Raw genomic sequence first — 18698 nt, forward strand, 5'->3', positions numbered from 1 at the left:
TTCCTGGAGAGCACTTTGCAAATGCTTTGCTCCTCGCTGGTCCGCTAAGACAAGGTTTGGCATTGCATGCTGTAGGAATCCAGGCCTGTGGTTTAGGTCTCTCTCCAGACTAACCGCAAGCTGGAAAACAGGAAATAGATAGGCACGGCAGCAAAGAAGACCTGGGGAGGATCAAAGCAGCTGCAAGCACATTTCTGGGAGCTCACACATTTCCGCTAAGGCCATGGCTTGTCTTAGTGTGACATATGGCCCAGGCCTTTCCTCCCGTTGCTAGTGGAATGGTCACCCCGGGGAGCCTTGCCTGGTGCCTTCCTTATACACCTTTAGGTGCCAGGTGAAAACGGTCCTCTTCAACCAGGCCTTTGGCTGATTAATATCCTATTTTATTCAAAATGTGATTTTGGGAAGGAGGGATATTGTTTTGTTTTTGTTTTTATTCTGCATTTTGTGTTTTTATATTGTATTTTTTCTGCTGTGGACCTCCCTGAGATCTGGGGGTGAAGGGCGGTATGCAAATTTAATGAATAATAGTAAGAATTAATAATAATAATAATAATAATAATAATAAATGCTTCTTTCCATTGTAGCACCTTTTCAGTGGTAGCATCCCAGCTAGCCGGTTAAGATATGACTGTTTCAGAGGGTACTTGAGCCCCCCCCCCCAAATTGCTTGCCCTGTGGTCTTGTTTATGTTTCCATGCTGTCATGTTTGACTTTCATGTTTTAATTTTTATTGTTTTTAATGAAACTTAGCATACTACAGGTGAGTATGAATCCTTCTCGTAGCAAAACAGATACAGCGCCCAATATCCAACCATTCTAGAAAGAAAAAAAAGATGATTCTGATTGGAGCTTGAGAGTTTATTCATTATGGAAATTGCCTCTGGCCTCCGGGCCTGAATTGCATCCTGACGTTTTGTGGTTAGAGCAGTTAATTTTGCTTTCCTTAGTTTGGAATTAAACTCCCAAGTACTTTGCAAATAATCTGTTTCTTGCCTGTAGACATTTCTTGGTAAGGTATGTGTTAGATTTTTTTATTTTTTTTAAAAAAATATACATAATGGAGTTTATTGCTGCTAAGCCACTTCCCGAATAGTAGAGCTGGAAGGGAGAGGTATAAATGATTTATATAAAACAAATAATTTCAAGGATGATTTCCTAGGAAAGTGGTTCTTGTTTCTGGCATAGAATGACTCTTTTAAAGTGTGTGTGTGTAAAAGACTTAATGAAGGCTTTAATCTAATGTTGGTTCATGTATTGCTCCTTTGTAATTGGGAAAAAATATATTCAGATGAAGTAGGTTCTTTTAAATAAATCAATAATAACCAAATAAACAATAACAAACAGGGCTGACTGTATTGTTGTCTCGTTTTTAGGATATGATGATCCGTCAGAGACAAACTTGATATCGCATAGCATCCACTCTGTCAAACACGGGCAAGAAAATCGTCCCAGACCTATTCGCAGGAAAAGAAGCGTTGGTAAGGAATGGGGAAACAAAACATATTTTTTTTAAAAAAAAAATGCCATGAGGCAGGGATGGAAGGACTGGTCCTGAAAAATGAGTCTTTTTTAAGGGCAGAAAGAAAAAAGACCTTATAAACCAGGCATTGGCAAACTCGGCCCTCCACATGTTTTGAAACTACAATTCCAATCATCCCTGACCACTGGTCCTCTTAGCTAGGGATTGTGGGAGTTGTAGGCCAAAACATCTGGAGGGCTAAGTTTGCCTATGCCTGTTATAAACCCAAGAAGGACACTCCCCCATACACCTTTTTTAAATTATTATTTTCTGCTCTTTTGCACAAGTCAGTTAACTTCTAGTGGGGTAGCTCATCCAGAAAATTCATTCTTTTGCTGCAGCATGCTCACGTGGAAATGTGAGTTAGGAAATGCAGTGCAGTGTCTATTCCCTTCAGTCGTTTTCAGATGAGGCGCTGGCCACAGACCGGTACAACCCTGAGATCACGTTGGGAAGAGCTAATTAAATAACGGAAAGCCTACGGGAGCCCAGATCACCCTTCCAGAGAAGAGTCTGCTTGCTGGATCTCTGTGTGACCCACTTCTGGCTTCATTCTCAACCATCAGCCTCTGAGGGGGAAAAGGAGGCTGGACCGGCATCTCTGTGTTGGGTGTGATAGGTCTTTTTACAAAGCAAATAACATACCAAGCAGCTCAACCTTAGAGGAGTCTGCCCGTTGCATCGCTGCACGAGTTGCTGTTCTGAGAATGCCGGTACAGTGGTACCTCTACTTACAAATTTAATGCGTTCCGAATGCACATTCGTAAGTCGAAAAAATCCCATAGGAATGCATTGGGAGAAAAAATTTGTAAGTCAAAGCAACCCTATCTAAAAATTCGTAAGTAGAAAAAATCCTATCTAAACGGCATTCAAGATGGCAGACGGAGCTCCATTCGTAAGTAGAAACATTCGTAAGTAGAGTTATTCGTAAGTAGAGGTATCACTGTAGTAGGAATAGTTGTTAGGCTGGAGTCACGGGCGGGCTGAGCGCCAGATGTCACTCCCATCAGTGAGGGTACCTGGGGCGGTTTGCCCTCACCACGCCCCCCTCCTGCCCCCCTGATTGCTGCAAGGGTACTAGTGTCAGGGAGAGAACAGTAGTTGTGTAATATGGAACCCAGTGCAACAGTTATATTTGTGGATGTTTGTGCAACGGCAAGTATTGGGGCTACAGCAAATTGTTGCACATCCATCCATAGGAACCTTCTCTTGCACAAGACATCCCGCTACCGTAGCTAATACACCACTAAGGAACCCTCACTTAGGCTGTTTCGCATTACAGTTTATTCCATATTTGCAACGGTTCCCTAATTATTAATATCAATGTTGCATTTGAGCCACTTCCAGAACCATAGTGGAACGTACTGGGACTATAGTGAAAGCGTACTTCAAGTTTAGCACTCATTTCCGTATTATCTGCAAATGTGTGTTGTTGTTTTTTTAAGTAAATAACACAGAAATGAGCGCTAAACTTCCACCATATTCCACTATCATTTCAGAAGTGGCGTTTGGGTTGTGTAAAAAGCTCAAACAGAATGCAAAAGCATGTGAATGGCGCTGTAGCACTATATTGAATTCCTCTCAGCGTTTATAAAGGTATGGGGCTGTTTTGGAGGGATAAAACCATTGCCCCAAAAATACCATTTGCTTTCCACAGTCAGGCACCAGACAGAAGTACCGAAAACAGTTCAGTGAGTTTGCAGCAAAAGTCATCTCTGAATATCCTTGATTGGCTACCGGTAGTTTCCTAGTTATCATCAAATACCTCCCCCTAATTCCTGAAACACGGCTGCAACTGTTTTTTAAAACGTTTCCTTTCAGAAAAAAAGAACGAAAAGAAGATAATGGGTTATTATTTAAACTGATATATGGGACTAAATGCATTCAAAAAGACAAACCGTTTACCCAGCACATTCAACTTCACGAACTGTGCCTTATATCATACAAACTGCGGAGCTGGGAGGAAGTCGCTGCAATTTATTTTAAAATATTACATCAATATTCACCCTAATAAACAGTACTGTTAACAGCAGCGTTCTGGCAGAAGCAAGGGTGTTTAGAATTAAATGGCTACTAATTGACCTTAAACAGCGGTGGTTTATGAACGTGCGTTGTTACAACTGGTTCAGCAACCTGCTTGCTCAGGAGATACTCTCTGCCAGATCAAATATGAAATCTGAACTATCAGAACAGAAGCCTGCTTTTAAAACAGAGCAGAATTGCTGTTGTCTAGAGCCTGTTTTGCTATCAGGTAGACCTAGATTGTGAGGGACCCAGGTGGCGCTGTGGGTTAAGCCACAGAGTCTAGGGCTTGCTGATCAGAAGGTCGGCGGTTCGAATCCCTGCAACGGGGTGAGCTCCTGTTGCTCGGTCCCAGCTCCTGCCCACCTAGCAGTTCGAAAGCACATCAAAGTGCAAGTAGATAAATAGGGACCGCTCTGGCAGGAAGGTAAATGGTGTTTCCGTGCGCTGCTCTGGTTCGCCAGAAGCGGCTTAGTCATGCTGGCCACATGACCCGGAAGCTGTCTGCGGACAAACGCTGGCTCCCTCGGCCTATGGAGCGAGATGAGCGCCGCAACCCCAGAGTCGGACACGACTGGACCTGATGGTCAGGGGCCCCTTTACCCTTTACCTTTTTTTAGACCTAGATTGCTACCTAGGAAAGCCCTCTGAAAGCTGCACTGCTTTTGCTCCTGGTGCATTTATTGTTCCTGAGTCATTGTGGACTCTGTGCTGCTTATTTTTTTTTAAAAAAAAAAATCACATTTTTTCCATATATTTTTTAGAAAAGCCAAAACGCAGAGCTTCGTCACAGCTAGGTTGGTCTGTTATTTCAGGTGTGATCAGAAGGCACAAATATGGTGGCAATTGTTTATCTCTCACACAGGACAGGAAGAATAGACTCCCCTACAGTAGCCCCATGGTGGACTTGGGAGAGATCTCCTTGGTTAGAGGATATTCTTGCATGCTATCTGCACAGTGTGACAATATATCATTTCGTCCATGATGTCCTGAATGCCCTTATGGGTGAATAATGCAAGGACAGCCCAATACGCTCGCAACAGTTCTTGTTTATTATACAGTGGTACCTCGACTTACGAAGGCGATCCGTTCCGCGGCGCTCTTCGTAAGTCGAAGCGTCCATTTTGCGCATACACAAAGTGCGATTTTGCGCTTTGTGCATGCGCAGACCGTGCGTGCGGCGAAAATACTTCCGGGTTTGCCGACTTCGGAAGTCGAAACCTTCAGAAGTTGAGGCATTCGTAAGTCGAGATACCACTGTATATTGCAAGAACAGGGATGGGCCTTCCCCCTAGCAATGCCACACGCAGACTGGGGGTCCGGCACACAGCTGGCGGACTTTATTTTGAAGCAGAGGCCATCGCTTATCTGGGTACACCATTTCCCTCTCTGCAGAGGAAGCCATTCCTGCCGTCTGCAAAACGCGAACCGTTATATACGAGATACCTCGGAGTCAGATCGACCCGACGTCTGCTAACTTTCTGATATGGCCGCCGTGCGTGGAGGTGAAGCGTTGCACAGGCTGTTGCAACACCAGCAGTGTGAAATGCCAGCCGTCGCGGATACACCACAGAAGCGTCAAGGTGAGGAGAAATGGAACTCAGGTGCAGCGGGGTGGGTGGGTTTTGAGGGAAGAGGTGTAGTTCAGCATTTTGTTCGCATTTTGTTCGCCTTGGCAGCCAAGGGAAGTTATTCGGTTGTTTCTGTTTTGATTTTGGTTATGTATTCTGTGTTTTTTTATATTGTGATTTTCTCCCGTGGAACCCCCACCCCCCACCCCCCGGAGACCTGCCGGTATAGGGCAGTATACAAATTTTATATATATATATGTTGTTGTTGTTTAGTCGTGTCCGACTCTTCGTGACCCCATGGACCATAGCACGCCAGGCACTCCTGTCTTGCACTGCCTCCCGCAGTTTGGTCAAACTCATGTTCGTAGCTTCGAGAACACTGTCCAACCATCTTGTCCTCTGTCGTCCCCTTCTCCTAGTGCCCTCAATCTTTCCCAACATCAGGGTCTTTTCCAAGGATTCTTCTCTTCTCATGAGGTGGCCAAAGTATTGGAGCCTCAGCTTCACGATCTGTCCTTCCAGGGAGCACTCAGGGCTGATTTCCTTCAGAATGGATAGGTTTGATCTTCTTGCAGTCCATGGGACTCTCAAGAGTCTCCTCCAGCACCATAATTCAAAAGCATCAATTCTTCGGCAATCAGCCTTCTTTATGGTCCCGCTCTCACTTCCATACATCACTACTGGGAAAACCATAGCTTTAGCTATAGGGACCTTTGTCGGCAAGGTGATGTCTCTGCTTTTTAAGATGCTGTCTAGGTTTGTCATTGCTTTTCTCCCAAGAAGCAGGCGTCTTTTAATTTCGTGACTGCTGTCACCATCTGCAGTGATCAAGGAGCCCAAGAAAGTAAAATCTCTCACTGCCTCCATTTCTTCCCCTTCTATTTGCCAGGAGGTGATGGGACCAGTGGCCATGATCTTGTTTTTTTTGATGTTGAGCTTCAGACCATATTTTGCGCTCTCCTCTTTCACCCTCATATATTAAAAAAAATCCTCCTCATCATCCCTCACTGTGAATTCCTATTGGTTCTCACTTGGTTACACCTTTGCTCAGCCTTTCTCAACCTGGGTACAGTCATACCTTGGTTCTTGAACGTAATCTGTTCCGGAAGTCCATTCAACTTCGGAAAACGTTCGAAAACCAAGGCGTGGCTTCCGGTTGACTGCAGGAGCTTTCTGCACTCAATCCGAAGTTGTGTCAGACGTTCAGCTTCCAAAAAACGTTCACAAACCAGAACACATACTTCTGGGTTTGCGGTGCTCGGGAGCCAAAATGTTCGAGTATCGAGGTGATCAAGAACCAAGGTACGACTGTACTTGCAGCTGATTTCAGACTACAGTGGTACCTCGGTTTACAACACAATTGGTTCCAAAAGTCTGTACTTAACCTGAAGCGTACTTAACCTGAAGCAAACTTTCCCATTGAAAGTAGTGGAAAGTGGATTAATCTGTTCCAGACGGTCCGTGGAGTACTTAAACTAAAGCGTACTTAACCTGAAGTGAACTTTCCCATTGAAAGTAATGGAAAGTGGATTAATCTGTTCCAGACAGGTCCGCGGAGTACTCAACCTGAAGCGTACTTAACCCAAAGTATGAGTGTAATTGGTTCCGGAAGTCCGTACTGAACCTGAAGCGTACTTAACCTGAAGCGAACTTTCCCATTGAAAGTAATGGAAAGTGGATTAATCCGTTCCGGATGGGTCCGCGGAGTACTTAAACTGAAAGTACTCAAACCGAAGCGTACTTAAACCGAGGTATGGCTGTACAAGTCTCATCACCCTTCGTTGGTATCACAGTGATGGTACAAAATGGCAGGATCACCCCTAAGTTGGGGAAAGCTGCCTTTTAGTCAAACTTTTCTTCTTCTTCTGGAAGTGCACCGCAACAAGCAGTGCTGATGATAAACACTTTAAAGAATAGCTAAGCGAATTAGCTGTTGTGCACATAAATGAGGGCTCTCCCACACCTCCACTAGACATTTGCTCCGATTCAGTGTTAAAAGAGTGGAATTTCCAGACTAAAGTGATGGAGCGAATGGAAAACCACTTAGAAACTTGTCTGGAAAGTACGGAAACGAGGAGATAACCCCTCGAGCCCATGCTTCCTAGGCGGGGGACAAACAAAGTGTGACGTTCGGTGTGCAGTGTTTTTTGTTTCTCTCCTATTATAAGCAAGGGCAAACTGGCCCATTTAGCTGTTTAGCACCTAGGATGCTGCTTTATGTTGAGGGCTCATCTGCATTTGAGTTGGGATAGCTCAGTCAGTAGAGCATCAGAATCTTACCGTAATCTGGATGGCCCTCGCGGTCCCTTCCAACTCTATAATTCTGTGTTTGTCCTGCCATTTGCCCCCAGGAAAATACACTGCTTACCGCTGAATCGGAGCAAACATCAATTGGTTTTTCTGTCTGATGGACATTGGTTCCAGTTCATGGCCAACGGCGGGGTTTTTTTCAGAGAAAGTGGTGGGGAGAAACAAAACAAAAAAACCCTTTTGGACCCAGCTTTCTAGACACGGGACAAGTGTCTGTAAACAAGCCCTTAGTCATCAGGCCATTTGTCTTTCTGGCTTAGTGGTTCTCCAGGTTCTCAGACAAAGCTCTCCCAGCTCTTCCTGAGGACATTTTGCATTCAAACATTGTGTTCTACCCAAAGTTACTACCTTTTAGAGAAACCCTGGAAATTAAAAACATCCATGCTCACACACACTGGTAGTGTGGCCTGGAACACACTAAACAATCCCCCCCCCCTTTTGCAGGAAAGTATGTAAAGAATGAAGTGGCACAAATTAGGGGTGATGTTTTGTTTAAGAAATAAAATAATTTTTTGTTTTGTTTTACCCCCCCTCTGGGGTCAGTTATGACCCCAAATGTGTAGGAATGCTAAACAGCATTAACAAGCAAACAAGGCTGATTATGCTTTTCCCACAAACTCCCACAGCCTTGTTCTTGATTTTAAAATGATAAAATGACTCAGGGGACATTTTGAATGTAAAAACCCTTGTACAGTCATGTTTCCTTAATTAAATATTATGTAGGCTAAATTGGGCTTTTATTTGTGGAAATACAGTGCTTTTGATCTGCTGGTGGGAGGGAAATGTGTTTCATATATTCTCGTCTCCTGGGATGTGAGATTCCTTATGGCTCAATTCCACATTTACTCATTAGGCAAAATCCATTTTTTCTGCTTGCCACAATCTATCAAACAGACATTTTGGAAAATGCGTGGTATTTGTTCATTAGGTTCGGCTTGGTCCCCCGGTTAACTGTATGCTGGTTCAAATCAGCAGCACCCATTTGCCAATGCATCTGCGGCATATCCCTTCCAACTCTACAATTCTATGATTCTATGAAAAGTAAAACACGTAAACGACAAATTCAGGAGACTCCTCCCAAGACCTGGTCAAATAGATAAAAGCTATGAAAAGAAAGTATTCATTCAAATATATTTTGAATACCGATGTTGCTTTGTATGAAAGAGAATAGGAAGAGGTTTGTATCAACTTTAATTTAATCTGCACATTTTAAGTATCAGCACATGTATACTTAGTGCACCTCATTGAGTCAGCAACAAGGCTCGGGTCTTTGGGTTCATGAATGAGGAAAACTTATGTATTATGTACATGTTTTGTGCAGACGTATAGCTGAAGAAGCGAATAATGCGAAATAGATAAGTAGCAGAAATCTGTATTATATATCAGAGAAGCAAATGTTGTATAATAGTAAGTTCCTGTGAAATACTTTTATCAGTGGGGAAGGAAGTTTTTTAACACGAAAAGCTCCTGTAAAAATATCAAGATAAGATTTCATGGGAGCAAATGTTATTGTAGTAATTGATAAGATATTGCCTGCCTGGGTTGTTTTCTCTTTTTTTGCTGTGCAAATAGGTAGGTAGACTTTCAGCTGGCACTGATAACTCCTTTATTTAAAATTGGTGCCAGGATTTCAATTTGATAGAATACACCTCCGCACAATAACGTTCCCTGCACATTGAAAGCCATTATGTCAGGAAGGAGACCAGATTGCTCTGTTTTCTCATTGGAAGTGTGAACTGCCTTGTACAGAGTCACACCACTGGCCCATCTACACGAGCATCTAAACCTCTGGCTAGCAGCAGCTGTCCATGGTCCTGGGCACTTGCTCCCCGAGATCATTTTTTTTAGCTGGAGATGCCTGTGATTGCCCTGGTTAATAACTCATAAAATATGGCTATCTCGCCTGCCCACACGTACTTGTGCTTCCTTTCCTAACATCCTGGAGATTGCCATCATTTGATTACTTTCTTTTATCTTCTACTTGCTTTTTTACATTTGTATAAGTTCTTTGGGCGATTTCCATTAAAAAAAATAACCACCCAAATACAAATTGTGATAACAACACCAAAACAAAGCAAGACGAATTTAATTCGCAAGACGAATTTAATTCTTTCTGTGAGTCAATTTGTTTTGCAATAAATTCGTCTTGCGAATCCCATAGGAATGCATTGAATTTTTTTATTTTTTATTTGCCCATAGGAACACATTAATTGAATTTCAATGCATTCCTATGGGAAACCGCAATTTGCTAGACGAATTTTTCACAAAACGAATTTGTCTTGCGAGGCAACCTCCGATCGCAAAACCCATTCGTCTAGCGAAAAATTCGTCTAGCAGGGCATTCGTCTAGCGAGGTACCACTGTAAATCTATTAAAACAATAACATTCAAATTAAAATTCTGGACGAAGCAAGCAATCAGTTAAACATTAAGAAGTAACAATCCGAATTTGTTGTTAAGTCATCATATAAATACTGCAGGGGTTCTCTTAATAACCCTGTCCTAAATCTTCACTAAAAGGGACGCGGGTGGTGCTGTGGGTTAAACCGCAGAGCCTAGGGCTTGCCGATCAGATGGTCGGTGGTTCAAATCCCCGCGACAGGGTGAGCTCCCCTTGCTCGGTCCCAGCTCCTGCCAACCTAGCAGTTCAAAAGCACGTCAAAGTGCAAGTAGATAAATAGGTACCACTACAGCGGGAAGGTAAACAGCGTTTCCGTGTGCTGCTCTGGTTCGCTAGAAGCAGCTTTGTCATGCTGGCCACATGACTTGGAAGCTGTATGCCGGCTCCCTCGGCCAATAATGTGAGATGAGCGCCGCAACCCCAGAGTCGGTCACGACTGGACCTAATGGTCAGGGGTCCCTTTACCTTTACCTTTAAATCTTCACTTCTCTCTGAAAGTCTAGGTGAAAAGATATGTATTTACTTGCCTTTGCTGAAGAGGCCATATACATCTCCTGCAGGACGAAATTCCATAGGCCGGGGAGGGTGTTGTACTCAGGAGACCCTATCCTGCCCTGCCCTGTAACTTGTGTTGATAAGCAGCATTGGCAGTTAAGTAAGTGGAAGAACCTATAGAAGGGTTTCTGGAGAAGATCCGAAATACCTGGGCAGGTGTGTCTGGGAGAAACCAATGCTACTTTGCAACTAAGGCATCACAGCACCCCACTGATCCAACTCCAATTCTGCAATTCTCACCCACTTGTGTTCACCTTAAATTGAAAACAATCCACTTTGGGATAGGGCGCAGTACAGTTTTGATATTCAGATGTTGTTGCCACACACAAGCTTCATCAGGCTTCCCGGAACCAATTCTATTTTCAAGTGAGTCCTTAAATACACACATATATATAGCTCCTCAATACGCTTGGCAAACATTAATTTTAAAAGCAAAGGAGGACCGGAGACAATCTAATTAACCTGCAGCCTCAAGAACAAACACAGCTGTTTAGCTGCCTGCTGCTGCAGTATTTAGAGTGGATGGAGATTGCGTTGCTCCTTTTGATGGAGAGAGATGATTGGGGTCCTCAAAGGTAACTGCACTTCAGATAAGCCTGTAAGCAGTTTTGACTTGCCAGAGTTGACTGGTTAGCTCTGAGCATCATTTAACTTGGGCCTCCTCGAGGCATTTGGGGGCAGTTGCTCGGGGTGGCGGAGGCCGGAGGCTGAAGTTGCGGTGTGCCATGAAAATGCTGGGTACTGCTTAGAGCAGGGGTCACCAGCTAGGAGTCAGTGGGTGCCATGATGCTTGGGAGAGCTTCACTGATGCCCTGGACTCTGAGCGTTCTCTCTCTCTCTCTCTCTCTCCTTAAAAAGTAAGCCTCTAGCTGTCCTAGAAAGAAAGTTATGGGGTGAATTGTGGTGGTGCCTTCAAAGCAATTTCTGTGGAAGGAGAGTGTGTTGCAGCCACCTTGTATATTTTTCCAGGTACAGTCCTACCTCGTTTTAAGTATGCCTCGGTTTGAGTATTTTCAGTTTAAGTACTCCGCGGACCCATCTGGAACGGATTAATCCACTTTCCATTACTTTCAATGGGAAAGTTCACTGCAGGTTAAGTATGCTTCAGGTTAAGTACAGACTTCCAGAACCTATTACACTCATACTTTGGGTTAAGTACGCTTCAGGTTGAGTACTCCGTGGGTCCATCTGGAACGGATTAATCCACTTTCCATTACTTTCAATGGAAAGTTCGTTTCAGGTTAAGTATGCTTCAGGTTAAGTACGGACTTCCGGAACCAATTGTGTACTTAAACCAAGGTACCACTGTACTGAGGAATGCTCCCTGTTGCTATTAGACAGCAACTTTCTCTCTCTCTCTCTCTCTCTGTGTGTGTGTAGGTGTCAGTGCCGAATTTACGTACTGTACAAGCTAAACAAGCTGTAGCTAAGGGCCCCACTCTCTTGGGGGCCCCCAAAAATTAAAAGGAAAAAAACCCAGGTACATTTCCAAAATATAAGATAAAAACAAATAAAATAAAACCTACAAACAGCAACAGTATTCTGTGTTGTGTAGGCTCCTATGGTGTAATTAGGTCCATAAATTACCATATAGCATATATTCAACACACAAAAACTGCGACAATTTGTTGTTGGCATAGGACAGCTGGACATATAAAGGGCCCCATTACCTTCAGTAGCTTAGGGCCTCATCAAACCTAAATCCGGCCCTGGTGTGTGTGTGTGTGTGTGTGTGTGTGTGTGTGTGTGTGTAAGTGTAATCAATAAAGTGTGGTCTCCACAATCAGGACCAGCAGGGCAAACCTGATTTCCCATGGTAAGGTTTGTGTTCTGCCACACCCATCTGTTTTTTGCAGCTTATTTTTAGACTGGCACCTCCAACGCACTCTCAAAAATTGAAATGTGCCCATTGGGCCATAAAGGTTGGTGACCCCTAGGCTTGAGAACGGAAATGCAGGCACTTGGAACCAGATCACTCGAGTGCTATAGCCAATAATTTCCTGGGCCCTGGGAAATCATATGGTTCTGGGAAGCAATAGCAGCTTTGCTTCGAAGCATCTTCCCAGTTAGTCATAGGTGAGCATTTGTTACGTGACGCATGGGTGAGCATCAATGCACAACTTGATGGGCACAACATGAGTTTCCCCAACAGTAGAAAAAGGGCAGGGGAACATCCAATGCTGGTCCTAAAGGGTCTACATTGGCTCTTGGCAGATCAGATCAGATCAAATTTATTGCAGCTATGAGCTCATACAGCTCTTGGCACAATTCAAAGTGTTGGTGCTGTCCTTTAAAACCCTAAATGCCTTCAGCCCTCTGTAGCTGAAGGAGTGTCTGGAAACCCCATCGTTCAGTCCGGACACTGAGGTCCAACTCTGAAACGCTCCTTGGAAAAACCCTTTCAAAAACCACCAGCACTTACCAGACTCCCTCCAAACTCCAACTCTCCACAGGCCTCAAAGGTTGGTGGGATTGCAATGGAAAAGGCTCATGGGGTTGCTTGAATCTGTTTTCACACTGTTTACGGGCCACTTTGGGGGTTTGATTTATTTTGTGGCAATGCGCATGTGCGTGGTCGCCCATGACTTGGAACACACGCGCATGGCGAGTTGCCTGTAAAATCTTAAAGCCCCCTTTTGTTTGTACGGTTCTCTTTGGAGTGGGGTCATCGCTGCTCTTGAGAAGCTGGATAATTCTTATCTGCTGGTGTTAGCCGCTTAGATTAACAAAGTGACATCACGTTGTGACCCATGCCCACTGTTTTTTAAATGTTGTGCTCCAGAGGTCTTGAGAAAATCCTCCCCCTTCAAAACGTTAATTAAAAACGAGGAGTCACTTCGGAGCAGTGTGTTCTTTGTAGAGAGGGGCTGCCTGACCCCCCCCCCCACCAATAGTCTCCAAACGAGAAAATCCATATTTATTTCCTCCTGCGTCAGATGTACTCCCTTTTTCTCTCTTTGATATAATTAATTGTTTCTCAAGCTCTTGGGAATTCCCATGTTGCGGAGATGAATGGCTTGAGTGTATCCTAACCCAGAAGATCCTCTTTTGGGGTCACATGGAAGGTGGCGAGGGCTGGAGGATGGGATCTGTTTTGCTTATTCCCAGAACGGAGTTGAGAGGCTCCCTTGTTCTGTTTCGATGATGTCAGGGCCCCCTTTTGGGGCTGACACTGGAAAAGACCTCCATTTCTCACCCGTGCTTTATTGACAAGATGGTGAGATCATCGCGCCTTCCTTAATAAGCCCCCTCTGACTGCAAGTTTACCCAGTTAGTGGAGAGGTCACTGTGTAGGATGCAAGGACAGCAAAGGCCAAGAGACTGACGAGAGCAAGTGCACTGCCTGTCTTGAGCCACGGACGGACGCGGTGCCATAAAGCTAGCCTCTCCTCCCTAGAATGCTGGCAAATGAGCAGGATCAACTGCCCTAGAAAGCTGGATTGTGTTGCTTCAGTACCATAATGTTCATCTCAGATGGTACATGCATGGTGAATGGGCCAGGCCATGCAGCTGGAGCTAGTGGAGCACAGTTCAAAGTGTTGGTGCTGACCTTTAAAGCCCTAAATGGCCTTGGTCCAGTATACCTGAAGGAGCGTCTCCACCCCCATCGTTCTGCCCGGACACTGAGGTCCAGTGCCGAGGGCCTTCTGGCGGTTCCCTCTTTGCGAGAAGCCAAGTTGCAGGGAACCAGGCGGAGGGCCTTCTCGGTGGTGGTGCCCGCTCTGTGGAACGCCCTCCCATCAGATGTCAAAGAGAAAAACAGCTACCAGATTTTTAGAAGACATCTGAAGGCAGCTTTATTTTTCTGTTGGAAGCCGCCCAGAGTGGCTGGGGAAACCCAGCCAGATGGGTGGGGGTATAAGCAATAACAATAACAATATTTTTTTAAATTATTATTATTTACATTCCTTACTTAATACCCCATTTGTGAACGTTGCATCATCACCATCGCCATTATTATTATTATTATTATTATTATTATTATTATTATTATTATTATTATTGGTGTCATGGTGGCCCCATGTTGATGTCACAGCGTTCCACTGATGGTGATGTTCTGATTGGCCTTTTCTGTGTAGCAGTCAAAAATCGCAGCTGTCCATTCCATACCTTGCTTTGTTCCAGTCCTTTCTCAATGTTAGCATCAACAAAGTTGTTTTTTTTTTAAGAGCGCCTGTACCCCGCTTTTCACAAGACACACCCGCTGCCTACAGGCTTACAGTCTTCAGAAGAAGAAAAGGGAAAGCATGGCACGCAAGGAAAGAGGGACGGGGAGGGAAGAGGAAAATCAAACAGTTGTTTCTATAAAGACCAGCTGGCACACTTTCAGGGGCAGGCGGGGCCTGTTGGAGCTGGGTTTCCAGCAAAGCTGGCGAAATGAGCCCTGCTTTCTGTCTCTCCCACTGAGGCAGCCTGATGCTCTCACAGCACAGTCGATAGAGTGAGTGGTAATAATTAGACATTTCTTTTTAAATCAACTATTCACAAGGTTCATCACGCCACGTCAGGAAGCGCAATTAGCTTTAGCCAAATCTATATTGATTTCCTGGTTCCTTATATAGTCTGCCTGGGTGATTGCCTGTTCTGGAGTGTTACCTTTTCTGGAGTGTTAATCTGGCTTCGCGCCGTTGTACTCGTCGTTGCATTTTTTAAAAAAAAAATATTTGAAACAAAACAGTATAGCCTAATCCTAAAAAGTCAGTCACATTGATTCCCACCTTGACTTCCCATATTTCAGAATGATTCTAATGTCACGGAATTCTACTCAATATTGATCCAGTGCAGAACTCCAGTGTAGAGTTAGCAGAGTAAAAGCTTAAACACGTTGCAGGATCCCCCCCCCCCCCCCAAAAATAGACCAGAGGCAATTGTATTTCATCCTGCAGAGCTTTATTGCTACTGAAGGCAAATAAGCATAATGGTCACAAATCCAATACAGTCAGGATTGACACGTTCCATAAGAAATCCAGTTGCAGCAGACTTAACCTAAACTTACAATAAGTAAGTTTGAGCATGTCTCTGAACAAAAAAAGAGAGATTCATTCAGAGGAACATTCAGTTTGCTTCCTGGACTTATGCCACACCAAGGAATCGCCAAACTGAAACATCTAAAACATGTACTTACAATTTGCACCTTTACTCATACATTCCAGCAATCTTCCCCTTTCCCCCCTTATTCGTATGGAGTCCAGTAGCCTTTAAATCGGGCAACCCCAAACTTCGGCCCTCCAGATGTTTTGGGCTACAATTCCCATCTTCCCCGACCACTGGTCCTGTTAGCTAGGGATCATGGGAGTTGTAGGCCAAAACATCTGGAGGGCCGCAGTTTGGGGATGCCTGCTTTAAATGTTAACTTCTACTGAATTAAGGGCATGGTGTAGCTGTTGTGTGAAGTGCAGTAGCATTAAACCCATCTTGGCAACAGGCTGCTGGTGACTAAACTAATGAATGCCTTCCATTTACCAAATTGCCCTTTCGTAATTTGATCTCCACATATCTTCTCTGTCCACCCGGACAGCCTTTCTCCCTTGTCATGTAGTTAAGAAGATGCTGTCTTCTGTTCCGCGTTTCCAGTAGGATGGATGAATGTTGTAAATCCACTTTGCCTTCCAAAAAAGCCTCATCCATTAATTCCTTTCCCCCGAAGCATAATCCAGCTATCGCTTCTTGAGCCACTTTGTGCAAACATTCTTGGTCTCTCAGCTGTCACTTTTCTGTCCTGCTGGCTTTTGTGTTGTCTATTTAAACCCCAGCAGAATGCCAGACCTGTATCCCAGCGCTCTAGCCTGACCCTTGCGGCCCTTTGGGGATATGGACCACTTCCATCGGCCGTCATTCCATCGCACTGTTGCTAATCCACTTGAGAGCTGCGGCAAATAAACGTCCTTTGAGAAACATGACTCCCTTTCCAAAAGGCATTCCATCATGTGGGAGCTCTTCAAGAATCTTTTTTTCTTTTCAATGACTAGTGAAAAGTTTATGCAGAAAGTTCTCCCCTCAATTAATTTTTGCATTATTAAACAAGATCTGCCAATATACAACATGGATTCTTTTTGACGGATTTGAAATGTTAAAAAAAAATATGTCTAGAGATAAAAATAGAAAAGTCTTTGTGCAGAAAATAATAATAGGGGATCAACAGCATTTGAAATTTGCCAGGTGCAAATTTGGTCATTTGTAGGGATACGGGTGGCGCTGTGGGTTAAACCACAGAGCCTAGGGCTTGCCAATTAGAAGGTTGGTGGTTCGAATCCCCGTGACGGGGTGAGCGACCGTTGCTCGGTCCCAGCTCCTGCCCACCTAGCAGTTCGAAAGCATGTCAAAGTGCAAGTAGATAAATAGGTACCACTCCGGGAAGGTAAACAGCGTTTCCATGTGCTGCTCTGGTTCGCCAGAAGCAGATTTGTCATGCTGGCCATATGACCTGGAAGCTGTACGCCGGCTCCCTCGGCCAATAACGCGAGATGAACGCCGCAACCCTAGAGTCGGTCACAACTGGACCTAATGGTCAGGGTTCCCTTTAACTTTATTGGTCACTTGTAACCAAGGGAAGATGCCCGGGCGCCAGGATGGCGTCTGACGTCTCCATCATCTGGAGGTGCATGCCTGGGGATCCGTAGATCTTTTTACGCATTAGCAGCGAACCCTGTAGAATTGTATCCACGATTTTTTAAAAATCTGCGCAACCAGAACAAATTTCAGGAACCGAAAATTCGTATTGAAAAATACAATTTTTAAGCTGCTTGGCCCCCAAATGGCTACTGGATGTTCCGTTTTGGCAACTGTAACGCCGGTTGAAGGAGCCATTAGGCCCCCTAGCTTATATATCTGACTTTCTAACATCTATTGCAATCAGTGCAGGCTGCCCACCTTTTGGCTTGCAGCTAAGGAACATCTTAGGCTGCCACCTTGAATGGAATACCTGAAAGCCGAGCATGTGTGTGTCGCTCAGTGTCAGAGCATCTGCTTTGCATGCAGAAGGTCCCCGGGTTCAACCCCTGTTATCTCCAGGTGGGGCTGGGAGAGATTCCTTGCATGAAATCCTGGAAAGCTGCTGCCAGCCAGTGTAGACAGTACTGAACTAGGTGGAAGAATGGACTGACTGCATGCAAGACAACTGTGTTCCTGTGCCCCTTTTTTGTTTGCTTTTAAAGTAATTTTTATTGAAGGTTTTCTTAGTTTACAAAAGCACATGCATTGTCTCCTTTTTCAGGTTGCGTTTTCTACAGATCAGTTACATTTGTGTTGAGACATTACTTGGGTCAGACATTTATAGAGTTGACTGTACCTGCTAATTGACTTAGTACTATAATTACGGAATCCCCAAACACTTGGTTATCATACGTGTATAGTATGCTTATCTTAAGGAGTATGTGCGCTCTTGGAAATATATATATATATATTTTGATTACAGTTTATTTCTGACACATGTAATTTTCCCCATTGCTGATTCATTCCGAAGTCTGAAATAAGTGCAGCCAATATGAAAGTTGTTCCATTATTGCTGGCGTTCTTGTCTGTATCTGTGATTACAAAGGGTCTTAATCTGTGTTTTGTTGTTGTGAATGCGACCGGCTTAGTCATCCTTTTGATGCCGGGTGACTCAGATTTGCCATACCGTTTTCCTTCAAACTTCGCACTTGGTTAGAATTTAGACCATGCCAGAGGAGGCTCGGAGCGTATTGCTTCAACCCATGGGTGACCTTTCAAGCAAAGCATTCTTACGAGTTGTGGCCTGCTGTAAATCTATCTTGGTGAGAAACTGTAAGCCTTGGAAAATGTTGCAAATGCGAACGTTTCAGACATGACGTCGACCAAAAAACGGTGGCCAGTGCTACGGTAACCCTAGAAAGTTTGGTGAATATCTCCTTCACCTCCCAAAGCATCTGCGATAACTTGCTTGAACCTCTAAGAAATAAGTTTAGGGAGCTTTCCTCCCTGTCCTTCAGATGCCTTGACATGGTAACTCTTACGTACTAATGAAAAAAAGTATTTTGGGTACTATAATACTACTACTAATAATAATGATAGTAATAATTTTATTTATACCCCGCCCTTCCCAGTCAAGACCGGGCTCAGGGCGGCTAACAACAAGAATATCAAAGCAAGCATAAAAGAAACAATTCAATTAAAATGCAGATTAAATACAATGTAAAAATTCAATTTTAAAATTAGGAATCTACAAGTGCAACCTCATTTAAATATCTGTAGGATAAAGCCTTGGGGGGGGGGTAACACCAGGGTCAGACTTGAGTCAGTCCAAAGGCCAAGCGGAACAGCTCCATCTTGCAGGCCCTACGAAAAGATGACAACTCCCA

The 18698-nt window shown here is 44.2% G+C and overlaps 1 protein-coding gene across 4 annotated transcripts in view; it reads left to right on the forward strand.

Annotated features, from left to right (window-relative positions):
• The window catches only part of PDGFA (platelet derived growth factor subunit A), a 75681-nt gene that overhangs the window by 42663 nt on the left and 14320 nt on the right, over nt 1–18698 (forward strand). For all 4 annotated transcript variants that reach the window (XM_088656970.1, XM_088656969.1, XM_088656972.1 and 1 more), the window contains exons 3-4: nt 1377–1481; nt 4940–5127. In XM_088656970.1, the coding sequence (XP_088513096.1) occupies nt 1377–1481; nt 4940–5127 (293 nt within the window). The remainder of the gene's footprint in view (nt 1–1376; nt 1482–4939; nt 5128–18698) is intronic.

This window comes from Zootoca vivipara, chromosome 13 (genome assembly GCF_965207765.1).
Source record: "Zootoca vivipara chromosome 13, rZooViv2.hap1.1, whole genome shotgun sequence".
Taxonomy (NCBI): Eukaryota; Metazoa; Chordata; class Lepidosauria; order Squamata; family Lacertidae; genus Zootoca; species Zootoca vivipara.